Source organism: Netta rufina (genome assembly GCF_964035555.1).
Source record: "Netta rufina genome assembly, chromosome: 2".
Lineage (NCBI taxonomy): Eukaryota > Metazoa > Chordata > Aves > Anseriformes > Anatidae > Netta > Netta rufina.
The window spans coordinates 19,035,265-19,057,375 of NC_140124.1; the positions used below are offsets into that span (position 1 = coordinate 19,035,265).

At 37.3% G+C, this 22,111-nt stretch overlaps 1 protein-coding gene across 1 annotated transcript in view; it reads right to left on the reverse strand.

Annotated features, from left to right (window-relative positions):
* The window catches only part of ARMC3 (armadillo repeat containing 3), a gene marked incomplete at both ends in the record, with an annotated part of 52,267 nt that overhangs the window by 15,140 nt on the left and 15,016 nt on the right, over positions 1-22,111 (reverse strand). The window contains 5 exons of the mRNA XM_084307035.1: positions 139-388; positions 13,704-13,809; positions 13,935-14,087; positions 19,898-20,081; positions 20,862-21,056. Coding sequence (XP_084163161.1) covers positions 139-388; positions 13,704-13,809; positions 13,935-14,087; positions 19,898-20,081; positions 20,862-21,056 — 888 coding nt within the window. The remainder of the gene's footprint in view (positions 1-138; positions 389-13,703; positions 13,810-13,934; positions 14,088-19,897; positions 20,082-20,861; positions 21,057-22,111) is intronic.

Here is a 22,111-nt window from a genome sequence, read left to right on the forward strand (position 1 = left end):
CATAGATTAAGATATAGCCACAGCTGAAGCTTCACTGGAATCTGTATAGCATGAATTTGTGCAAGCTTGGTAAGTGTGACACAAACCTCAGGATTCAGAACTGTTATAAACAACCGTGGCCTTGAAGAGGGCTTTTACCTCAGCTCTGGCATCAGCATCACAACCCAAGGCAGCCACGAGGAGCGCGGCTCTGCTTTGCACTTGGCTGTTGGTTGAGCGCAGCGGCTCCGCGAGCGCACTCATGGCCCCGTGGCTCTGAATGCTTAGGCGTAAGGGTTCTTGCATGGCCATGTTTGTCAGCACTGCAGCAGCATTAGCAACAGCTCCATCCCTCTGAGCATTCAGGGTTTTTACTAGCGGCTCAATTCCTTCAGCCTCAGCAGCTGTGCTAGTAAAATAAAGAAGAAAAAATTCTTAGTTATTTTAGGACCATTTTTTCCTCTTATTGTGTTACGTGTACCAACTAAATTAGCCTTACGTTTCAAGAAGAACTTAAATTTTTGCTTACCTACAATAAATTGAAAGAGTGATGTTTATATCTAAATTACAATTTGAAATTGAAACTAAAAACTGAATTGTGAAAGCCCTCCTTCTGATGCCTTCCCTAGGTCTGACCCACAGTGTGAAGCTCAAGAGGCACAACCTAGGCAGGCAAACCAAGGCACACACCTATGGATTCTTTCTGAGGTTTTGAATGTTGTGCATCTTTTCAAAGATGCTGAAATTCTCTATCTTTAGTTCCAGCCAAATGCCTCTTCAGAGTCTTATCAGCCTTCCTTATAATAATTCTAGCACATTTTCTAATGAGGATTTTAGTGCACAGAGTATCACGTTGCTGCTCTTTTTGCTGTCTCCTTAAATTTCCATGCTAGGATATGTGGGTGGCATAAACACAGCACAGCAAGCTTCTGCCACTCTTACTGAGTAGGTCTACGTGGTGCAGTTCAGTGCAATGCAGAAATTACTGAGCTGGCTTTATACAAGCTGATTTAGACGGGAGTACAGCAGAGACACCAGCACCAAGCTCAGGGCTGGCTATGACTGTACCTACACATCACCAGGAGACCCAGCTTAAATATTCCCTCTGCCCCCAGATGACCACTGCAGCCTGTGGCTGAAGGCTGCTGTTGCAGCCACATTTTAAGCAGCAAATAAAACAAGGGGAAGAGCGCTGGGGTTTTTGTAAGGACCCCTTCGTAGAGCTAGGTAGGAGAACAGGCAGGCTGAAGCAGCAGTAGCGAGGAAGTGGTACCTTTAGGCAGGAGGCAGCAGAAGGTGCAGGCAGCTGCACTACTGGAAGACACGTTTGGAGGGCTTAAATGTGACGTGCTGCAGAACTAATAGTCATGTGTGGCTACAGCTCAGTCCCAGCAGAGGGAACTGGCCTATAAGCACCTCATCTTAGCACTGCTGTTCTGCTTCTGGCAGTCACCTGAAGAGTGCCTTTTTTAAAAAAAAGAAAACCAACCTCATATTTAATACCCAGGATAAATAATATATTCAAAAGCAGCTGGTGACGTGGCTTATAATGACAGTAAATTCTTGACTACAACCGATGCAGACCCTGAAGAGAGAACCTGGATCTGGCTGAGGGGAAACTACCATGCTCTGACAAATGTGAATCTGCCGTGCTGAACAGGCACACGCTCCTGTTACCACCTCATTATGTATTCCTTGGATCCCTTGCCATAGGCAAAAGAGACTGCTGGTACAAATAGAGTTTACTTTCTTCAAACACCGTAAGATATTCCATAACTTCAGACTCTTGTTAACCTTCTTGCCAAGGCTTTGCTTTCTGCTCAAGAACAGGCACTTATTTCTTTCTCTGCATCATCTTACGTCTATATCATCTTACGTTCGTTTCAGGGGTATTCTTTCCAACGTTACTATAAACCAGCATGCTATAAAAATTGAATTGTCTTCCTTCTGGGTTTGTATATAAAATTTGATCAAATGATTTGAGGCATATGTCGAATTTACTGTCTGCTCTTCGTAATTTTACATTGGGCTCATCTGTTTGTTAAACAAAAGTTGGCAATATTGTTAGCAAAGGAAATGCACAGATGGCAATTTGAATTTCCCTTGCAACTGCTTTTTTCATACCACCTCTTTAGTACATTTTTTCTATATCAAAAACTTAACAAACTCCCCCACCTCTATCCAAGCATATCTGAGCTCTTGAAGCACAGAAGAGCACGCAGTCTTTATAAGCTTTGCTGACTTCCTGGCAACACATTAAGAGGAGAAATCTGGATGTGAAAAATCTTGCTTTTCCTGGAACAGCTTCTTACCAAAAATCTAATTAATCTTTTGGTAAATTTTACAATTACAAAGTAAACACAAGCTTAAAAGTATAGCATAGGCAAGAAACAGCTACACTCTCAAAGACCGTCAAGGCATTGATAAAACAAAAACACCTCAGGGATGCTGGTGGTCACTCACTTCTGCAAAGGAGATACAAAGCAGAGTACATGGCAAGCCCTGCCATATAATCGCATTACATGGCAACATAATGCAGATCTTACTGTGAACTGATCTTAGGGTAAGTATCTCCAAACCATGCTTGCAGAGGGGGGGGGTGCAGATACTCCTGCGCAGACCTGGAATGAATCAGTAGAGATCAGCAGGGTTTCTTGGGTTGATCTCTGAACCTTGGCTCCAAGGTGGTGGCAGCTGCAGGCAGGGCTCGAGGACGTGTATAAGGAAGGCTGTCAGGCAAGTGGCAGTCCCCAGTACGGAAAAACATGCAAAAGGCATCAATCCAGGGACTGACATTGTGTAGGGTTATTAGCTGGGGTGCAGTGTAAATGTATAGGGCCAGCTTGGTGTTGGCTAACTAATCCTCCTGGAGCACCTGTATCTTTAATGCAAGCACTTCAGGATCTGGTCAGAAGTGAATCCAGGTTTTCAGATGTCCTGCACTGTGCTCCTCAGAGCACTCATAGTTGGATTGCTGCATATCTGGGTGTCCTCCCCTTCATTCCCTGCTTGACCAGATAAGAAGAGCTGAAAATGTACTTTTTTTTTTTTTTTACTTAGGTAAGGCCACAGCATTTCTAGGTTTTCCTGGTAATAGATATTGTCTTTTCTTCTCCCCCAGTATTTTATCCAGATTTCTAGCTCCAGTAGTTCTGTAGCTCTATCCAGGCTGCTTTATAGGAAGAAATCCTGTACACGATAGCATGTAAGGATCAGCTATACAGCACACAGACCACAGCTTTTCAGGAAAGTATCACATTTGGAGCATGTGTATCAATGACACAATGTACGTACACCCATGAAAAGTGAGGGAGAGACTCACCATACATGCACACAGTAAAGTACATCCACAAGCTATTGTACTTACAGCATTGCACAGTATGTACACACATACCTTATCCAGAAAACAAGCAAACAGTTTTCTCTGTATAGGGAATGCACAGAAATTGCAGTACTCCCAGGATGCATGGGACAGAGGCGCTGTTCATGAATTGCATCCTTGTCTCACAGGTGTAACACATCCAGCACTCCTCCAAAGGCTCAACCTACTATTCCTGCACTACACCCAAGCACACGTGGATTCTCCCACAGGAAATCCTACTCAGCACGCAGTGCCTATCACACTGCTTCCAGGATGACACCCAGAACGGGGCCGTGCAGCCGACCACATTAGAAGCAGATTTACTGCAATCTGCATAAAGCCCGCGAGTACACAGGTACTTAACAAAAGAGCAAGGTGCCAGCCCCTTGCGCGTTCAGAGCTGACCTCGGCGAGGTACAGAGCACAGCCAATTTTCTCAAGTGCCACTCAACTTCAGAAAGATTGAGAAGCACTGCTTCCGAAGATCATACATATTTATTTCAGCCCTGCATTCTACCTCCGCGCGGATTCATTCTGAATCGCAGCCTCGTGGCTGCAGTTTAATCAAGTAGCACAATGGATCACACGGCAACAAGAACTCCTGTTAGGAGTGACAACAGCAGGTAATAAGAAGGGAAAGTAACCAATACCTTCAGGGATATGATTTAAAGAGAGGCTGGAACACCTGAGGGAAACACTGTGTCACCGCCACCCACAGCCACAGAGCTCCAGCTGCTAACGAGACAGCAGTGCCTGACCTCCAAAGGGAACCAAACAAATTAATACAAATAAGTTTTTAAGGTGCTGAAACACTACAACATTAAGACCAAAGTATGGAGGTTGTTCCCTTCCATCTTGGCAGTTATGCACTCTGCAGTTTTTCAATGACAAGGAAAGAAAAGTCAGAGCAAGAAGCTTCCACCAGCACTGGCTTTGCCCAGCATAGGTGGTGGTAGCCTCTCCCTGCCCGCAGAACACATTCCTTCTGCCTCAGACAGATCCTGCTGGGGTGGCACACTTCACAGGACTACCTCTTCAAAGGAAGAAGTGAGCGGTGGTCCAGCTGAAAAAAATAGATGCACTATTATATAGAAAGTATTCTACTATAGCAATAGAGTTCTTTCTGATGCGAAAAAGAGTAAATTATATACATCCTCATTTTATTGTTTGTTTTTGTTGTTTTTTTTTTCTTCATGTGGTGTAGAGACCCAAAATACATCAAATCAGAGAAAAGATGATGGAAAGGAAGACAGTGACAAGGGAAAAAAAAAAAGGATGTCACATTTGCAACATCAGTTTCTTTGAGAAGTGGAAGCTGACTATCTGAATCACAAACAAGAAACTCAGACAAGGTAGGTCTAGGCTTAAGTTAAAGTTAAAATAATTTGAATGTTATGATACAGAAATGCATGGTTATGATCATAAGGGCGCCTAACCTCACAGGGCTAGGCATTAACCTGAACCAGGGTGTACAGTACAATTCTGATTACATTTGGATTGTTTCAAATGAGTACATACAAGAATAGCTAAAATATTTTTCTCACATGGCATTGGAAAGGCAAACATTACATATTCAGATACTAAAAATTTATCTTAAATGATTAATTTTAAATATACATGATAGCATAAGTTATTAAGATATTTACTTGAAAATTCTCTAAAAGATCTCTCAGGACTCAATGAATAAATGCTGAGAGTTTGAGAAAAAGAAATGTTTTGTTCACTGTTTTTATTGCAAAATTCATTTCAAAGTAGACAATAATATTGTTAACAAAAGTTTCACAACACAAACTGTTTTTAAACAGTTAAGCTGTAGATGCATGTTAATTTCACTTAACTGAGTATTTCATTGTTTTAATTGTCTGGGGTGCAATAGGAAAGCTCAGGTACTGGTAGAGTGTTGTGTAAACAACCAGTAAAAATCAGAATAAAACTACAGATTTTTTTTAGGACAGTAAGCTCTCTGGGGCAAGAACCATCTCTTTGTTAGCATCACATCAAACCTAATAGCTCTGCTCCCCGATTAAGCCTCCCAGCCATGGCAAGAAAGGCAACGGATTATTGACTTCCTCAGTGCATAGGGATGGGTCCAGCCAGCATTTCTTCCTGAAGAGAAGGTTCAGCATAATGGAGAGAGAATAATGTTCAAAGAACCTCTGAAACCACCGAGACCACCCCTCCAAACCCCAAAGTAGGCAACCTCACGTGGAGCAGAGACAGAGGGGAAGAGCTGTGGTGCAGCTTCACATCACTGTTTGCTCTGGGTTGTGCTTAATTAACACTTGTGAGATTGACAAGTCATAAAAACCATAAAGTATATTCATATCTGCTCCTTCTACCACTACTGAACATAAATTGGCTTGTACTAAATTTTATTTTTGATTCTGTTCTATTCCTTTCTCCCTTTCTTGACTAAGGAAAGATTTAATAGAATTTTTGCTCAGAAAAGAATTAAAATTTTCCTCCTCACAAAAGCCATTGGACTCCTTATGGACTTCATTTTCTGAATACATTTGCAACTGCATGTTTAATTTCTGTGCAAAATTACTGTGATTGTGTGTGAGGTGCTTAGCTAGCCATTTATGCATGTGCATATCTCATTTTCATACATAATTGCATGTAAATTATGCATAAGAATTATGCATCTAATTACACACACATTTTTTTAAATCAACTCTGTGTTAAATCGCATGACTTCTTTTTCACACAAGACGTTTTTGATCCAGCTCTATTACATAATTTCTGTCTGTAAAGCAACTTCAGAGGCTGAAAAAGAACATCACAACCAGAAGTTGAAAAAACCTCAAGAAATACATTCCTTTTTGTTCCTTAAATGTATTGGTTTGTTAATTCTTTATTTACCTTCTTATGCCATTTGAATAATCACATACAATAAATGTCTTCTGCATTTACCAAAAATCTCACTTTGCAATTTAGATATTTTCATAAGCAATGACTGTTTTATATAGTCACTCTTATTTTATTTAATGACTATCATTACTTCTGCTTTCTTCACTATTCAAGGGAAACTAATGTCAGTATGTTTATTCCAAGTAAGAGAATCTAGCACATGGGAATCTTATCTACAATCTGGGGACCCTTTGTACTACAATAAAAATATTGATTATATCAGCAAACAAAATTCATTTTTCATTTTGGGAACAGAGCCCTCCATTCCTATTTTTTAATGGCAAGTACCTTGTTAAAATATCAACAAACCTAAAACTCAATAAACCTCACGGTCTGGAAGCAATCAAACCTTAAACTGTCTGGGCTAGCAGAGGCCGTGATATCTGACTCTCACTGAGCGAGACACCGATATTTTCTAAAATCTGACGTTGAATTCAGCTGACAGAGTTACAAAGATCTCACTTCCCAAACTCCAGTATAGCTAATTTGGATTTGAAATATTACAGAGGCATTGGTAATGAACTGGTAATGATTCTGTTCATGGTATCTGAGCCTTTCAATTATAATATTTTTTGCAGTCTTTATAAAGAAGTCCTGACACTTCTGCTGTTAGAAGAAGGGCTTGAAATTCAGAAAAAGCAAGCCTTTTTGTCCCTTAAAAATCCCACGTAGCTTCAGCCAGGATAAGCTCATGAAAAAGATACTATCCCCCCTCTTTTTTTTTTTTCTGATTCAAAAGTCAGTGCATGCAAAAAATCAATAACGCAGCACAAATGTTGAGAGTCTGTAATCCACGTTGTCAAAAAAGCAAAATAACAGAGAACATTCGGGAGCTGCCGGAGCAGCTATATCATGGTGTAATGAAAGGAAAGAAAGAGCCTGAGCAGGGTCCACACAACTCATCTGAACACAGGGACCGAGCCACCAGTGGCTCCTCTCCATCTTCGGAAGCAGCAGATGAGGAGGACAACAAAGCTGTGCCAAGTCAGCCTCCACAAATAGCACTCGGGCTGTGAAACTTGAGCCCATCTTTCATTTCTGGATAAGTCTTTTTTGGACAACTGCTAACTTATCTCAAGTGGCAGCAATCTGTTTTGCCCTGCTAAAGGTTCAAGCATTTAGGATGATTCAAAGTGGATAAACTATTACACCATTTTCTTATCTCATCTCTAAGGAACTACACATACACTACTACATTAAGATAACTTTCTATGCTGCACGTCTAAAGGTTTAAAGCCACTTGGAAAGCTTAATTTAATTCCCTTGTGTGTATGATGCCCTCTAATTAGATAACATGCCCCAGTCAGTGCACAGGTTAAATTCACAGCAACACGGAAGTTTGCATGATCAGAACTGCTACTTCCTTCTGTATGATTTCGTCCTAGATTAAAATAAGTTCAAGCATATACTTTAATAATTTGTATTTAATTAGATTTGTAATATATAAACAGCTACAAAGAAAATGTGCATGCAAAACCATCGACAGACTTGCCAGAAATGTACTCAAACGTAAGATAACCCTTGTCACATTTAATTCATAAAAAGCATAATTCATCTCAGTGTGTACCACCGAATGTCATCATAGGGATACACACTCAAGAGAAATCAGCATATTTGTACCACATCATAAAATGTAGGATGTTTTTTTGTTTTGTTTTGTTTTCCCTGGGCTTAGGAGTCTTCATCCAGGAGGGATCCAGTCTCATCTGATCCCACAGAAATCTACCTTGTGAAGTTACAGGTGAAAACACAGATGCTCTGAAGGAAACTCCAAACTAAGCTAAGACAAAATGGATCATATTGCAAGGCTTTGAGGGTAGGAGAGTATAAATAGCCCCAAAGATTTTGTTCTATTCCACAAGGCAAAACTTCTATTTAGTGTCTGCAATTTGGAAGCATTCTATTTTCTATCTGAAACCGATACCTCATAAGCCTCAGGATGCTGTGACGTGAGATTCGTGTTAGAGATTTGTGTTAGACCAATGTGGAGCATTGGTCTCTGTTTTCAATATAACCCCTGAAAGCAACACAGTTAAAAATAAATCAACCAGGAAAATACATAAATGTATTATTATCATCATCATCATCATTATTATTTTGTGAAAAATGAGCTGTACCAGGAACAAAATGCAGTCTTCAGAGAAACGTTACCATATACCCACACCTTCACAAATCTAGGAGAGAACAGCAGCTGGCTGAGTGAAACACCTGTCAGCGGGGGATGATTTAGGGTACTATCCACAAGTTGTGCATCAGTCATCTGATGCGTTTCTGCATGACATCGCTGCATCAGGCATTGATTCAGCTTTTATGCTAAGGGAGAAATCTGCTATAAAACACTTGCAGTTTTCAATCAAGTCAATACGTTACTTGTAAGGAGAAGCTTGTGAGATCTTGGGTAATGACCATGCTGTCTTTTCTGTTTAGAAAGTACCTATCACACTACAGATATACGGTGAGAGCAAGTCACACCAGGAATCTATTCATGGCTTGAGTTAACTGGATGTATTTGTATAGGGCTCTGCAGAACGGGTGGTAATGTAAAAATAACAACTCAAACCACAAAACCCAACAAAATCCCTTTTCATTGCGGAATAATAGCTCAAAAATGTAATTCTGTCACTAGGGGTCAGTATTAAAACATATTACCTTTATTCAATACAGTTAGAGGAATTCCATTGTTGATTTCCTCCTTCAGCAACACACTTATGTTGAACCATAAAAAAGACAAAACCTCTATTATGGATTATTGCCTATTTCTGTTTTAAAATTTAACACTCACATGCTAGACATTTTTTTATATTCTCATAAGTTAACACATTCATGAAATACTGACTCTTCAATTTTCATCCATTTACATGAATTAGTACCCATTGACAGTCTTGAAAAAGAAAATTGATAATTAAGTTTTCCATTTTCTAATAGGCAAGATTACTACCTAATGATATTACTACTTAATGGTAATAATCATTACTTTTTAATGATATAAACAACAGCTGAAATGTAAGGAAACTGGACAGTCTTTAAATTGAGTCCTTGACAGACAGACTCTTCTCAAAAATAATAAAAATCTCTTGTGGATAATGATAATCTCCCTTTAAGAGGGTGAGACTCTCACTACAGGTGAGCCCTATCCACTCATAAGAGACTAAGGATGTATTTTGGGTCGTTAGATCAGGATATGAATTTCAGTTTGGAATAGATGCAAAACCCACTGAAGTCAAGGGAGAAACTAATTTTCTCCTCACTGGGCACTGCCCCTAAGCAATGAGTTCCCAACCTATGTTCCTGTTCCAAGCCTACTCCCAAATCGTGGAAATCTTCATACATCTCACAAAGCACACATTCAGATGCTGTAATAATGCCTATAAATGCCTATACGGACATAATTTTCCTGCTGTAAATAGGTCCAGAGATTCCTCTGAAGGATTCAAGAATTAGAAAATGAAGTAACATCAAGCTTGCTGACTTTGCAGTTTTGGGGATGATATTTTATTATCTTGAGTCCGGATAGGATTCTTAGAAATATGTAACATGACACTAATTATAAACTCCCGGAGAAATATTCTGCCAGATCGTCAGGCTGTCGGGTACCACAATTTCCTGCAGTACTGAGTACAGATGAACAATATTCATCCCTTTCCTTCTTCCCCCAGACCAAACCGAGTGCTATCGATTTTGCATTTAAAATACACAATTAAAGACCAATATTATTGAGGCTGATAATTAATTTTCATGTTCATTAGAAAGCTGAAAATTTTCATGTTTTTCTTTAGTGGTAACTCCAGTAGATGCCCACAATTCAGCCACTGGCAGATTTATGAGGCCAGCTACTAGAAATGGCATTTGTGCTAAGACAATACTGAAGAAAATGGTTGGCCAAATTAACTAATGCCTAACTAGTATATTTGAGATCTTATTTCTATGTGTTACTTCTAACCAATATCATGCTTATATTTAACATGGTTAGATTACCCCAAATACATGATGAGAAAAAGTAATTGGTTATACTTTAAACAAGAAAATATCGGCAGAGGAAAAATTAAAACGTTTGTTCTGTAGCTAGTTGTGTAACACAGAACAACTTGTTTTTCTGTCCAATAGATGGCACTGCTGTTTCTTTATTTGTGTTTAATTCTTCAATTTGCGCATAATGCACATTACTGGAGTGACTGTGCCTACATTTCCTGATGCCTGGACACATCAAAAATGGACAGATTTCATAGACTATAAAATGGCATTCAGCCATCCAAATAACTGTATACAGTTTTCAACAATGCAAGTTAGTGTTCTGGATTTAAAAAATGTAAAGTGGATGCAAATACCTAGTTGAATACAATTCTTTTCTTCCCAGAAGCAGGCAAACAGAAACAAATTCTGGCACATATCTGAAGGATGGCCTCGGAGCTATGCGCATAGTAACATCCCCAAACCATTTCTTTACCATATGTTAGAGTAAGTACACGGGATTCTAAACTGCAGCATACTTCACAATTTTATTTTTATTTACCCAACTATTTTCAGGTTAACACTTTATTATCAGTATACAGAACGGCTTCAATTCTCTCATGCTTTATGATAAAATTCGGATAAAAGCATCATCAGAGGGCATTTTACTACTGTATTTTTTTCTATGTGCTACTGAAGCATGACCACATCAGTTATGCAACAAAAGCTTAAATGATGGAATATTTTTAAAGTTATTTGCAGTAATTTTTATGTATCCTGGTGGATATCATATTGAAAATCTATGTTTTCCAGTACGCCTGAAAACTCAAATTGTTGGTATTGGATTCATGTTCTCTTCTGCTCTAGACCTTTGGTTAAAATACTGCGAGGGCTGGAGTCATTGATTAATTTATTTACTTTTGCCAAATAACAGTTGCTTGGGGACTGGCGTGAAATGACAAGCTGGTCTCTGTCCCGTACATTGTGAACAGGTGTTCTAATTACAAAACCTCCACCATATTTGACACCTTTATTAGCTGTCTCAGTTGAGAAACAAAGGATTGATTGGGCAAGGGTACAGAACTAGCCTTTCATTGCTGTGGGGAAGCACCTAGAGGTCAAGGTTAATATACATTAGTGGGGGGCAGTATTGCCCATTGCCTGTGCTGCTCTTGTGTTATTAATCAATGGAAGACTTTATCCTAATGAGCTGGCTGGAGTGGGAGCCTTAATTACACGTTTCTTTTAACTTGTATTTTCTTCCATATTATATGAGAAGCAAGCAACGTTACTTGATCAAATATTCCTAAGAACAACAAATCTCTGGCAAAAATAGCAGTTTTGTCCCGTTTACATTCTGTAATATATATTGTGCACAAAGAAAGGGCAAGCTACTCTTCCTTCAATTAATATTAACACATGCAAAAACAGGCACTAAATGAAATGTGGCAGAACACACATATGAGTTCAACAAGATTGAATTTTATGTTCTGGCTGGTAAATAATGAAAACATATTTACAGTAAATAGTCTTCCCCTCTACTATAGCCATTTTCTTGTTCTTGCCATATAAGGCCTTCCTCATACTACTAGCTTTATGATTTAATATTCTTGGAGGGTTTTTAACAAGAATCTAATACATAGCCAATAAAAGGGCACTAGTCTCATTAGTCCCATTTGGGACCAGAATATTGTCAACATAATTACACAGCAAGGTCACATCATTATAAAAGTGTATCAGCATCTTCATTATATATACACTTATTTTCAGTGGTTTACAAGGCATACACACAAAATACTCCAGAATGAAATATGATTATGGTAACTCAATCTGGGATTCATTTTTTCCAAACTAATTTTTTTTTCTTAATTACACAAATGTAGAATACATATGGGCCAGATAGTCAGTCAGTGGGCTGGAACTACACCAATTTGTATCAGCCAAGGGTCCAATTCTATATATTCATTTGTAGATCCTAGTCACACTTGGAGCCATCTATGACTTATTAATGGTTTTGATTTAGAAATGAAGCTTTGAAGTAATTATATAGTCACATGGCATTCATCCAATATACATATTTAATGTAAATTATTGCTTCCTGATTTTCGCAGAAGACCTGTGATTAGATTATCTTGTGCTTGCATATTGTAGTTGGAGCTGGATTGCAAAGACAGAGAAGTATATGCAAGCCACCTTTACAATTTTCTGACTCTGTTTAGCAAGAAACAAATACGGCCTCCATTATAATTCGGAGGAACAGAGACAGCTATTTCCCTGCCTGAGGTCTCAGAGAATTGTTCTAGCAGTTGAGCTAAACAATGTCCTGACTATCTCCTTGGCAAAAGAAACTGAATGAGTTGGCATAAGCTGCTATACCAACTCAAAACTCTCCAGAGACTCCCTTTTCACAATGCGAAACCTCAAAGGGCTGTGCTACGAAAACCAGCTGTAGCGGGGCTGAGAGTCTGACCCCTGGACTCCAGTACTGTGCTCTTTTTATGTGTGCATGACTCCCACTGACACCAAATGGAGAGTCATGCACATGAGGAGAGCAGAAAATCAGACAAAAAAAAATCTCCTATGCGAATCTGAGAACAGAGTATTATTCTCTTGTGTCAAATTATGGCTCCATCTGGTAACATTAAGGGAATACTGGTGACTATTAGAGCTGGATCAATAAATTGAAACAAATAATTTATTTGGTGAGTTATTTTACTTTTTCACTTCAAAGAATGCTTGTGAATGGATTACAACTTCCTTGAGTATATTCCAGGAAACTTTTAAGGAATTTTATTTTATGGTTTGTTAGTTACATGTGATTGCTCATATACGTCAGACTGCTCTGTTTCTTTTCCTTGAACAGAACTTTTAATAGAGTTGGGATAGCAGAACTCTCCAACTGACAGTAGAATTTAGTTGGTACAATTATTTTGGAGCTTACAGTCAGCTAACCAACCTTTGCTAATTATTCTGGATACTGAAGTTACATTTATTTTCTTTTAGAGTACACTGTGAGTATTCTCTATTACTTGGGAAACAAAAAGAAAAAGAAGGATGGTGCTGATATTTAGAATAACTGAGTGTATAATGTCTCAAATCAGTCAAAAAAAAAAAAAAGCTGCAGGAACCATCAAATTTTAAAGGATACCTTACTGATTTTGAATTTAAAAAAATAAGTAATAGTAATCCCACATTGAATGTCTTAGATTATGAGGCATATTTGCCTCATATGTTCTCTTCAAAACATGATTTGTATCTCTGCTATCATTACATCTGCTTCATACCTTTCCCTGATAGAGCAAATGTTAGTGGAAATAGTGTAAGTCTTGTAACACTGACGAGAACCAACCTAATCCAGCCGACTCATAAACACCAAAAAGAGCTTTACAGACACACTCAAACAGATTTTTTATGATAAGGACAAGATGAGACATTCATTAAAAATCAAAACATTATAACTTGTGTTCAGATTAGTGTTTTAAATAATTAATTATTGCAGACTCACCTTGAATTGCTAGGACTGGCTGTAGTCAGATTAGCTAATGCTATGACTGCAGCTTCTTTTACCTCTTCGTTGTTACTGCTTAGCAACTCTACCAGCTGGGGAATCCCTTTAAAACAAACAGTTGTATACATGAACCTTCAAATAAACCACGACAATCTGCAAAATCGTAACATGTTCCTTACAGAAGGAAAATGCACAGACTGTCAGTTTGTTCCTTCCCACCTTACTTACCCTGGAGTCCAAACACACGTTTGCTAGATAAATTCTCACACATGGCAGAAATCGCTTGGGAAGCAGCAACTTTAACTCCATCATTATCAATTTCCAAAAGGTTTATGAGGCAGTTCTCAACCTCTTCCTCATTTAAGATTTTTCTATTTTCAGCTTTAAACAAAAAAGAACAATAGCATTAATCTGCATTTGTTTTCCAAATCAGTGAAAGGACATGAATTTGATTTCATATACTTGTTTCTAATGTAACACTTCCTTTTGATACCATGGAACTTAAAACATTTTGCTAGGAGGCACCAGCAATTAAGAAATGTGCACAAAGGACCTGATCCAAAGCCCATTAGACTTCAGTGAACTCTGAATCAAGCCCAAAAGATGCCTATTAAATACAGCTTTAAACACACACAGCCCAACAGAATGCACTTTAAAACTTAAATTCACATAATGTCGACGGACATGATGAAAAGAGATTTTTCCATTCAGTAGATCATACTTACTCAGGAACATATTTACTCCAGTTTATGCTAACAAAGTTCAAATTTATAAAATGAAGAACATACTAGTAAATGTATAACTGAATTTAGTGGAACACCAGTTAGCATGCTCTCGGAGCCAAAAAAAGGCAGGGGGAGTTAAAATTGAATTTTAAATTCTGTATAGCTTGCAGTTCTTCATTAGAGCACACTGTGCAGAGAATTTCAATTTCATATTTTTGCCTGGTCACGCAGGGTTCACTGATGACCAACTATATGCAGCAGCTAAGAAAAGCCACAGATGTTCCTCTACATAAGTAACAACAGAGAGTCTCTGCAAAGTACCTACAGGAGTCTGACGAGTATGTTAACAACCTCACTTAGCCCCAAATGGATTAGATCAGAAGTCTGGAGGACACGTCCAAACTCTCTCCTCTCCCAATGTGCACGTATTTGTTAGAAACTGCTCTAAGTCAAACTTTCTTACCCAGAAAGACACTGCACAGCATATAAACTGTACCGTTAAGAGTCAAGCAAAATGAATTTAACTATATGCATAATTTGAAGTGGATTAATTACATGTTTGAATTTATATCTACATGGTAAAACTTTAAAATGTATCAAAGAAATTTGGGAACCAAGTAGTCTGCAAGACTTTGGCACATTTGGAAATTTTACTAAGACTTGCTAATGCTTTCATGGATCAATGCCTTATGTGGTCAGTTGTCTAATCAATTAAAAAAAAAAAAAAAAGAGAGAGAGAGAGAGGGGGGGAAGAAAGCAAAGAAAAGCAATGGAAGTATCCTTTTAAATAAAACTGAACCTATGGAGAACAGAAGTAAAGAAATGTAATCCCACAAAGCCAAAGAAAAGACAATTTCATTGAAAACCTAGGTATGACCAAAAAAAAAAAAAAAAAGACAAGAAGGCTCACTGCACATACATGAGAAGCTAGCTGTTTTGTCCTCGCTAGCTCAACTTTAACTGCTTTTAGAATCATCTGAGATATGCGATTGAAATCTGAACATAAAACACGCAGCAGATAAAACAGGGAGGATTTTAAGCATCAGCAGAACCTTGGCCACAACCTTGATGTGTATCAGCCAGCTCTCAAGAGAAGGCCTTAATTGGGATTACAGACCGTTTTGACAAGTAATCAAGTATGCCCCTGGCCTGTTGCTTGCCAAAGTAGTCCATAATCCCTAATAATGATCTCTAGAGGTTCTTCATGCCTCAGTAATTTGGTTCTTATACACCAAGTTACTTAGTACTATACAGGTTTTCCTTAAAATTGTTCTTGTTTTTAAAGACAGCTATGATCATAGGTAAACATTGTTTACACAGTCACTTTAAAGATAATTTTAAAGATATTTTATGCCTGTATGAAGTCAGAATAATCATCATTATAATAATATGAATAATTTTTGAATGAGTAAAAATAGTGATTTAAAGTATATTAAACAGAATGAAGAATTTTTCAATAATGAGGAAAAACAGATTTTGAATCTCCTGTAAGCAGTATGCACCTATACTTAGCCAGCTAGATAAACAGAAAATTATTAGCATTTTAAGATCCAGGTACCAATTCTATTTAAGGGAGGAATATTTTCTGCTGATCCTCTCTCTGCTTGTACAAGTTTTTCCCTTTGGTTTTTATAATAGAAATGAAAGACTTAAGAGTTGAAAAGCATCCTTTGTGTTAAAGCAATTCTCATGTTCAGTGCCAACACCATATTTACAGTACCTAATTTCTTGACCCCTAAGTCATTTGAATACATTGATTTAACACTAAGTAAAATACTCAGGGTGGATAAAATACCCAACCAAAAGAGTCTGGAGTACTAACGCTTCTGTCCAGTGTTTCATAAATTGGCCCCATCACAAGCTAACCTTTGTTTTTCAGTGTGTTTTCCTGTTTCGCCTTCTTTCCCTAAAATTGTGATCAAAGAGTTCTACTGATCATCCATTCAGCTCATGGATGTCAGTTTATGGAAATATTTATACCGATTTCAAATGAAAAAATGTTGTCATTAAATAGTATCATAAACTTCCACTGATCTTGAGATAACCCAAGTATATAAAAACTTGTATTGTAAAAAAGCAGATGTTAATCAAGTTACAGAGCATATTTAGTATGCTCTCTTTTGAAAAGATTTGCATTTAGATACATGCAAAGAACTCAGAGAGCTTGAAACCAGAATGTTGGCAGAGTGAAGCCAAACTTGAGTGAGCATGATCATCACTTTCTTCTTACACGTTCCCTAGCATTTTGCTGTTGTGGTGCATCAAGTGTTGGCAGAGGAAAGTCAGGCCCTCCTGAAACAACAGTCAGGATAATCCACTCACAGGTATTCAAAAATTGACAGCTTTAAATTATATTTTGCATTCTGAGGTGATTGCATTATTTGCTGTGCAAGGAAGGAATCACAATAAAATTCAACACTAATAGAACTACTGATAGATTGATATATTAAATTCAAAATTATGTTACAGAACAAAACAGATTTCCAGTGTCAAAAGGATAATGATTACAGAAATTTGATCAATTTTAACTTACTCGAACAGAGTAGCACCCTGAAGATGCTATTTAAAATTGAACATAATGTTTGTGCCACGTAAGTTATTCTGATATTGAGAATAGCTCTTAAGGGTTAAGCTTGTCTTATAACATAAAACAACAACAAAAAGTTACAGGAGTCCTTTCTAAAGGGCTCCGAGGGGCATAAAACAATACTGTTTGTCATGATAATATCACGAAAGTAAAACAGTAAAAAAAATTCAAAAACAGACACTGCAGTATACCTGCCTGACAGGATTAAAAAAGATATACATGTTCTTTCATAGCAGAAGTAAAATACTTCATTTAAGGAAATACAATACTTTTTGCATGCAGGAATATGCATGCAGGAAATGTTCTTAAAATACAACCATGATTATCAAATCTGAAGAATGTGGGCGACCTTATGGCTATTGCAAATTTAATGAAAAGCCATGTAAGAACTTCAAGCTGTGTTGTGTTAGAGAGGACTCCCTCCAAACCTCCAAAAAACAGTAGGCTGGGGGTGGGCAAGAGCTGGAGAGGGGACATCACCAGGGCAGCTGACCTAAACCAATCAAAGGGATATACGGTGTCACTCAGCAATGAAAGGTGGGAACGGGGAAGGAGAGGTGGGGGCTCTTGCTGTAAAGGTGTCTGTCCTCCCAAACAGCCGCTCTGCGTACTGAAGCCCTGCTTCCCAGCACATGGCTGAACATTGCTTGTTGATAGCAAGTAAAGAATGTTTTTTCCCCTCTCTCTGTGCTTCCACGTGGCCTTTGCTTGTTTTTTTTATTTTTTTTTTCCCCTCTTCCTTTTCCCTTTAATTAAATTATCCTTATCTCAACCCGTGAGCCTTTTCTTTTCTTCCCAGTGTACTTTCTTCTCCCCCTCTTCTTTTGAGGAGGGGGAGTGAGAGAGCAGTTGTGGTGGAGTTCAGCTGCCCAGCTGGGTAAAACCACCACAAGAGGCTGCTTGGTGTATTTACAACCAGGATATAAACAAAACAAAACAAAACAAAACAAAACCAACAAACAACAACAACAACTGCATGTTGTGGCAAATATTTCCATTATCTTATTGTCTTTGGACTATTCCTTAAAATGGCCCCAATGCCACTTCTCTTTCCACTGGAAGCCCAACTTTAGAGCAGTAGCTCTTGGTATCTGTAATAAATTCAGTGCTTCTGGGGGCCATGTTGAGCAGCACCTGGACTGTGTTTCTCCTGCGCCACTACAACACGTTGCCCTTTATCTAACTGGCTGTCACCAAAATTCTACAGCTGGGGAGCCAATATTTTAAATCTTCTGATCTATTTTCCCATCTTGCTCCATCCATACCAACTGTCATAGGCTGAAGAAGAGAGCAAACCTTTATAATGAAACCACATTGACTCCATTTGTAAAGATACATGACAAGAAGATGCATCTTCACTGACGGTAATATTCCATGATATAAGATCATACGCTGTACTGCAATATATTACGTGTACTTCTTGCCACCGCGCTTTACAAATGTTGTGTTCAGGCATGCTTCTACTAACAGCTGCTAAAATATTAGGCCACAAAAACTGAAAAAAGGAGTGAAAGAGGGAAAGAAGGCTACGCTTATTTGAAAATAAATATGAAAAAGGATGAAGATGCAATAGAAAGTCATAGGAGCAAATATAAATCTACTTAGCATACTACTTACAAGCCTGTCACAGGACTATAAAAATGATACTGACAGTCCTAAGTAGCATAATAAAATAACAATGCAGGAAAAATACACAAAGAAAACACTGGCATAAGAAGGTTCCTTCCTATCTCTGATATCTAAACATAAATGAAAATAATTTTCTGTGATTTGCAAAGCTTCCAACAAAGAATGATAAAAGCATACAGAAACACAGAATACTAGGAAAGGTAGACTCTATTATTTTAATATATCATTTACAAACAAAATAATTACAAATAGAAAGTCAAACTAAGGAAGGTGAGAAAAGAAGTGGAAAGATAAAATGGGGAAAGAAGAAAGGAGGTCTGAAATACTGTAGAAAGGAGAGATTGTTTTAGCCATGCATTAAATTAGACAGCATATTTGTAAAATAAACCTAAATTAAAGACATGACTCAACCATGAGATGACAGAAATATGAACAAAATATTTAAGCTCTGCTGTCATAGTTACTGTCATCAAAATCCCTCGACAGAACCAAAATCTTCTATAGACAGAAGTATATTATTTCTTACATTGCATTTTGTTATATAGCAGTCCTAGGCATATGTTGCAACTCAGAAACCAATGTATGGAAGGAATTTCAAATGTAGATTTATTTAAAGATCATCCTCGTGGGCAAAAGTGATGAGTATGTTCTGCCTTATTCAGAATTCCTTGGTGAATTATAGAAAAGTCTATAAAAAGAACCATAGGACGAATAATTATAAAAAGATGACAATGAAACTATTTAACTCCACTGGGAATATTAATCTGCAAGCCATTTGAAAGGCTTTTTTCATGTCCCTGTTAAAGGAATTTGTATTTGAAATTGCCTGACATTTAGATGAGCAGTTGTATGCAAAAGGAACTAAGCTTGTGATTAAGTCTTAACTGATATTGATGAGAAATTGTGCCAGCAGAGGTGACAGTTTAAGATGGTGGTGACTTGGCAGTTAACTGGCATCAATAAACAAAATAAAAAGGTTGTGTTTTCAGAGGTCCATTTTTCTTTAGGAAGTCAGCATTTTGCAAGAATCCATTATGTTTAAAAATAAGTTAAGGCAAAATCTTAAAATATTCATATATATGTATTACCCAATTGTGCTCTGATTGCCAAGATTCATCATTGCAATTCTTTCTTGGCAATGTTTTCCTCAGCACAAGTACTATCCTCAACCAGATAAGACAGCCTCATTCTGGATGAAAATTTACTTCACAAACAAATTCACATACACAGATTTTTAAAAAGTCACATACAATCATAAGCTGCTTTGGCAATTGCCTTTGCTGCATTCTTCTGAATATCAGGAACAGTAGAGTCTCCTACAAATGAAAGTAGCTTTTTAAGGCCTCCTGTCTGCTGAATCAATTGCATAGCATGCACATCTTCAAGACAATTTCCCAACACAGCAAGAGCTTCCACATGTAGATCGTTAAATTCCTAAAAAGGAAAAAAGCCCATACAAAAATAACCTTCAAATCAGGATTAAAATATCTCAGGCTTTTAACTTTGTAGGATAATTGTCATAACTTTCTTTAGGACATTTTGTTTATATTACAAAATACATATTTTCATATTTATATTAGTCACATACTTTCCTCGATGTGTCTTAGGACTGAACACAACTTATTAAAAACAGTTAACAAAAAAGAAAAAAAAGTGTCTCATTTATATCTAAATATGTTAGGCAGGTATTCAGAAAGGACCTGTCATCTTGGAATTTCAAAAATGTCACAAATTTCTCTATTTCTCTATTATATTTCCCTAGGTGACATCTGAAGTCAAGATGCACAAAAGTGAGTCTCATAATAACATAAACAATGAAAATTCCAAGGTAGGAAATTATATTTAAAGCCATGAATATCAAAGGAAATGCAGAAAACAAGATTGGTATTCAAACTGTGAGCCAGTACCAGAGTTCACCATCTAATAAAAAATTGAGAAAACATAACATTAAATGCTACATGGTGAGTTTTTCCTGATATTTACAATAGTTTGAGAAATGGACTGCAGATGCAAAACAATATGGCAACAATTTTAATCCCTTTGCTACCTCTTCTACTAAATTAGGTATCCTAGCTTATCTTGTTTCTATCATAGTTAGCTCCAACTAAGGAACTGGTTTTTCTGTTATCACTCTCCTATAACACCAATATTTTTCATTAGTTATACTAACAATAGTGGCAAGAACAAAAAACTCTTAAGGCAAGTAAACTGTACATTGGTTTCCAGTATCTTCAGAAGACAATCTAATCCTTGATTTTCTCCCAGTATTATCCTGGTTTCTCTGTCTTTGCTAATGACTTCTAAGGTTTGAAGGGCTAACAACTGAATAACTGGGTATTCGGATTTCAGTAGTTCCAGCAAGGGTGGAATTACATTCAGTTCACAAACTGCAGCACGGCTTTGAAAATCCTGTAGCAAAATATTCAACAAAGAATGTCAGTGATAGAAAATACAGCAGTACAGCAATTACTGACTTCAGAGAAAAGAACGCCAAAAATCTGATTTCAAACATACAAAAATAAGCCAATACAGAAGAACATCAGTTTCTGAAGATTTCATTTTTCTTTGCTAAGAATCAAACTGAATATGATCAACCTCCCCCCTAACCTTAAAATAAAAATTTTTTGCATTACTGAAGTATACCCTACAGTATCTAGCTATAGCTAAAGAAGTCTGTTTACTCTTGGTTTTGCCATGTTTGTCTCAACACACACATTTTTTTGAGAAAGTTTAAAAAATTTCGTTTCATCATTTTTATTCATCTCAGTGGGGGAGAAAATAGTTTTAACAGTACACTGTGGTTGCCTGGTTACTTCTTCTTTTGTTTCAGTAATTATAAAATAATGATTAAAATTTTCAACTTTAAACAATGTATATACCGCTTAATAAAAAGACAGTAGTAGATTATATTAAAATAGAAAAAAAATATAAATAAATTACAATTTGCTTTTAAATAGCTTATTGCACATGTGCAGCATGCAATTATCCTTATCAATATAAGCAAGCACCAGGTGCAGTTATCCAGATATACCCTGCAACAAAGACAGGGAGATAGTAAAAGAGGAGAAAGAGTAAAATGTGATTCTGAATAGACATGCTCTGATGCCCCAAAAGAGATAGAGTTATAAACTGAATTCATTACTGAATTGATTCGCTTAAGCCTTGGAAGAGAACTGACATACAAATGCACCATTCTTTTGCTAAGCAGCATATGGATGACAATAGTGCTTAGTGTGAAAGTAGCCAATAACAAATCTATTCCTCCAGTATGGAAAGTAGCTGTTGACAGCAGTCACCTATCATTAGGAAGATGTTCAAAAACTGTGACTATGGACTTGCTGGCCAAGACAAGGCACAATGCAATTACTACTATAGTTCTAGAATTATTCCAGCCTTTTGGATACACAGGTTATAACTCCCATTACTAAGACTAATATTTTCCAAATAAGAAAACATATTCCTAT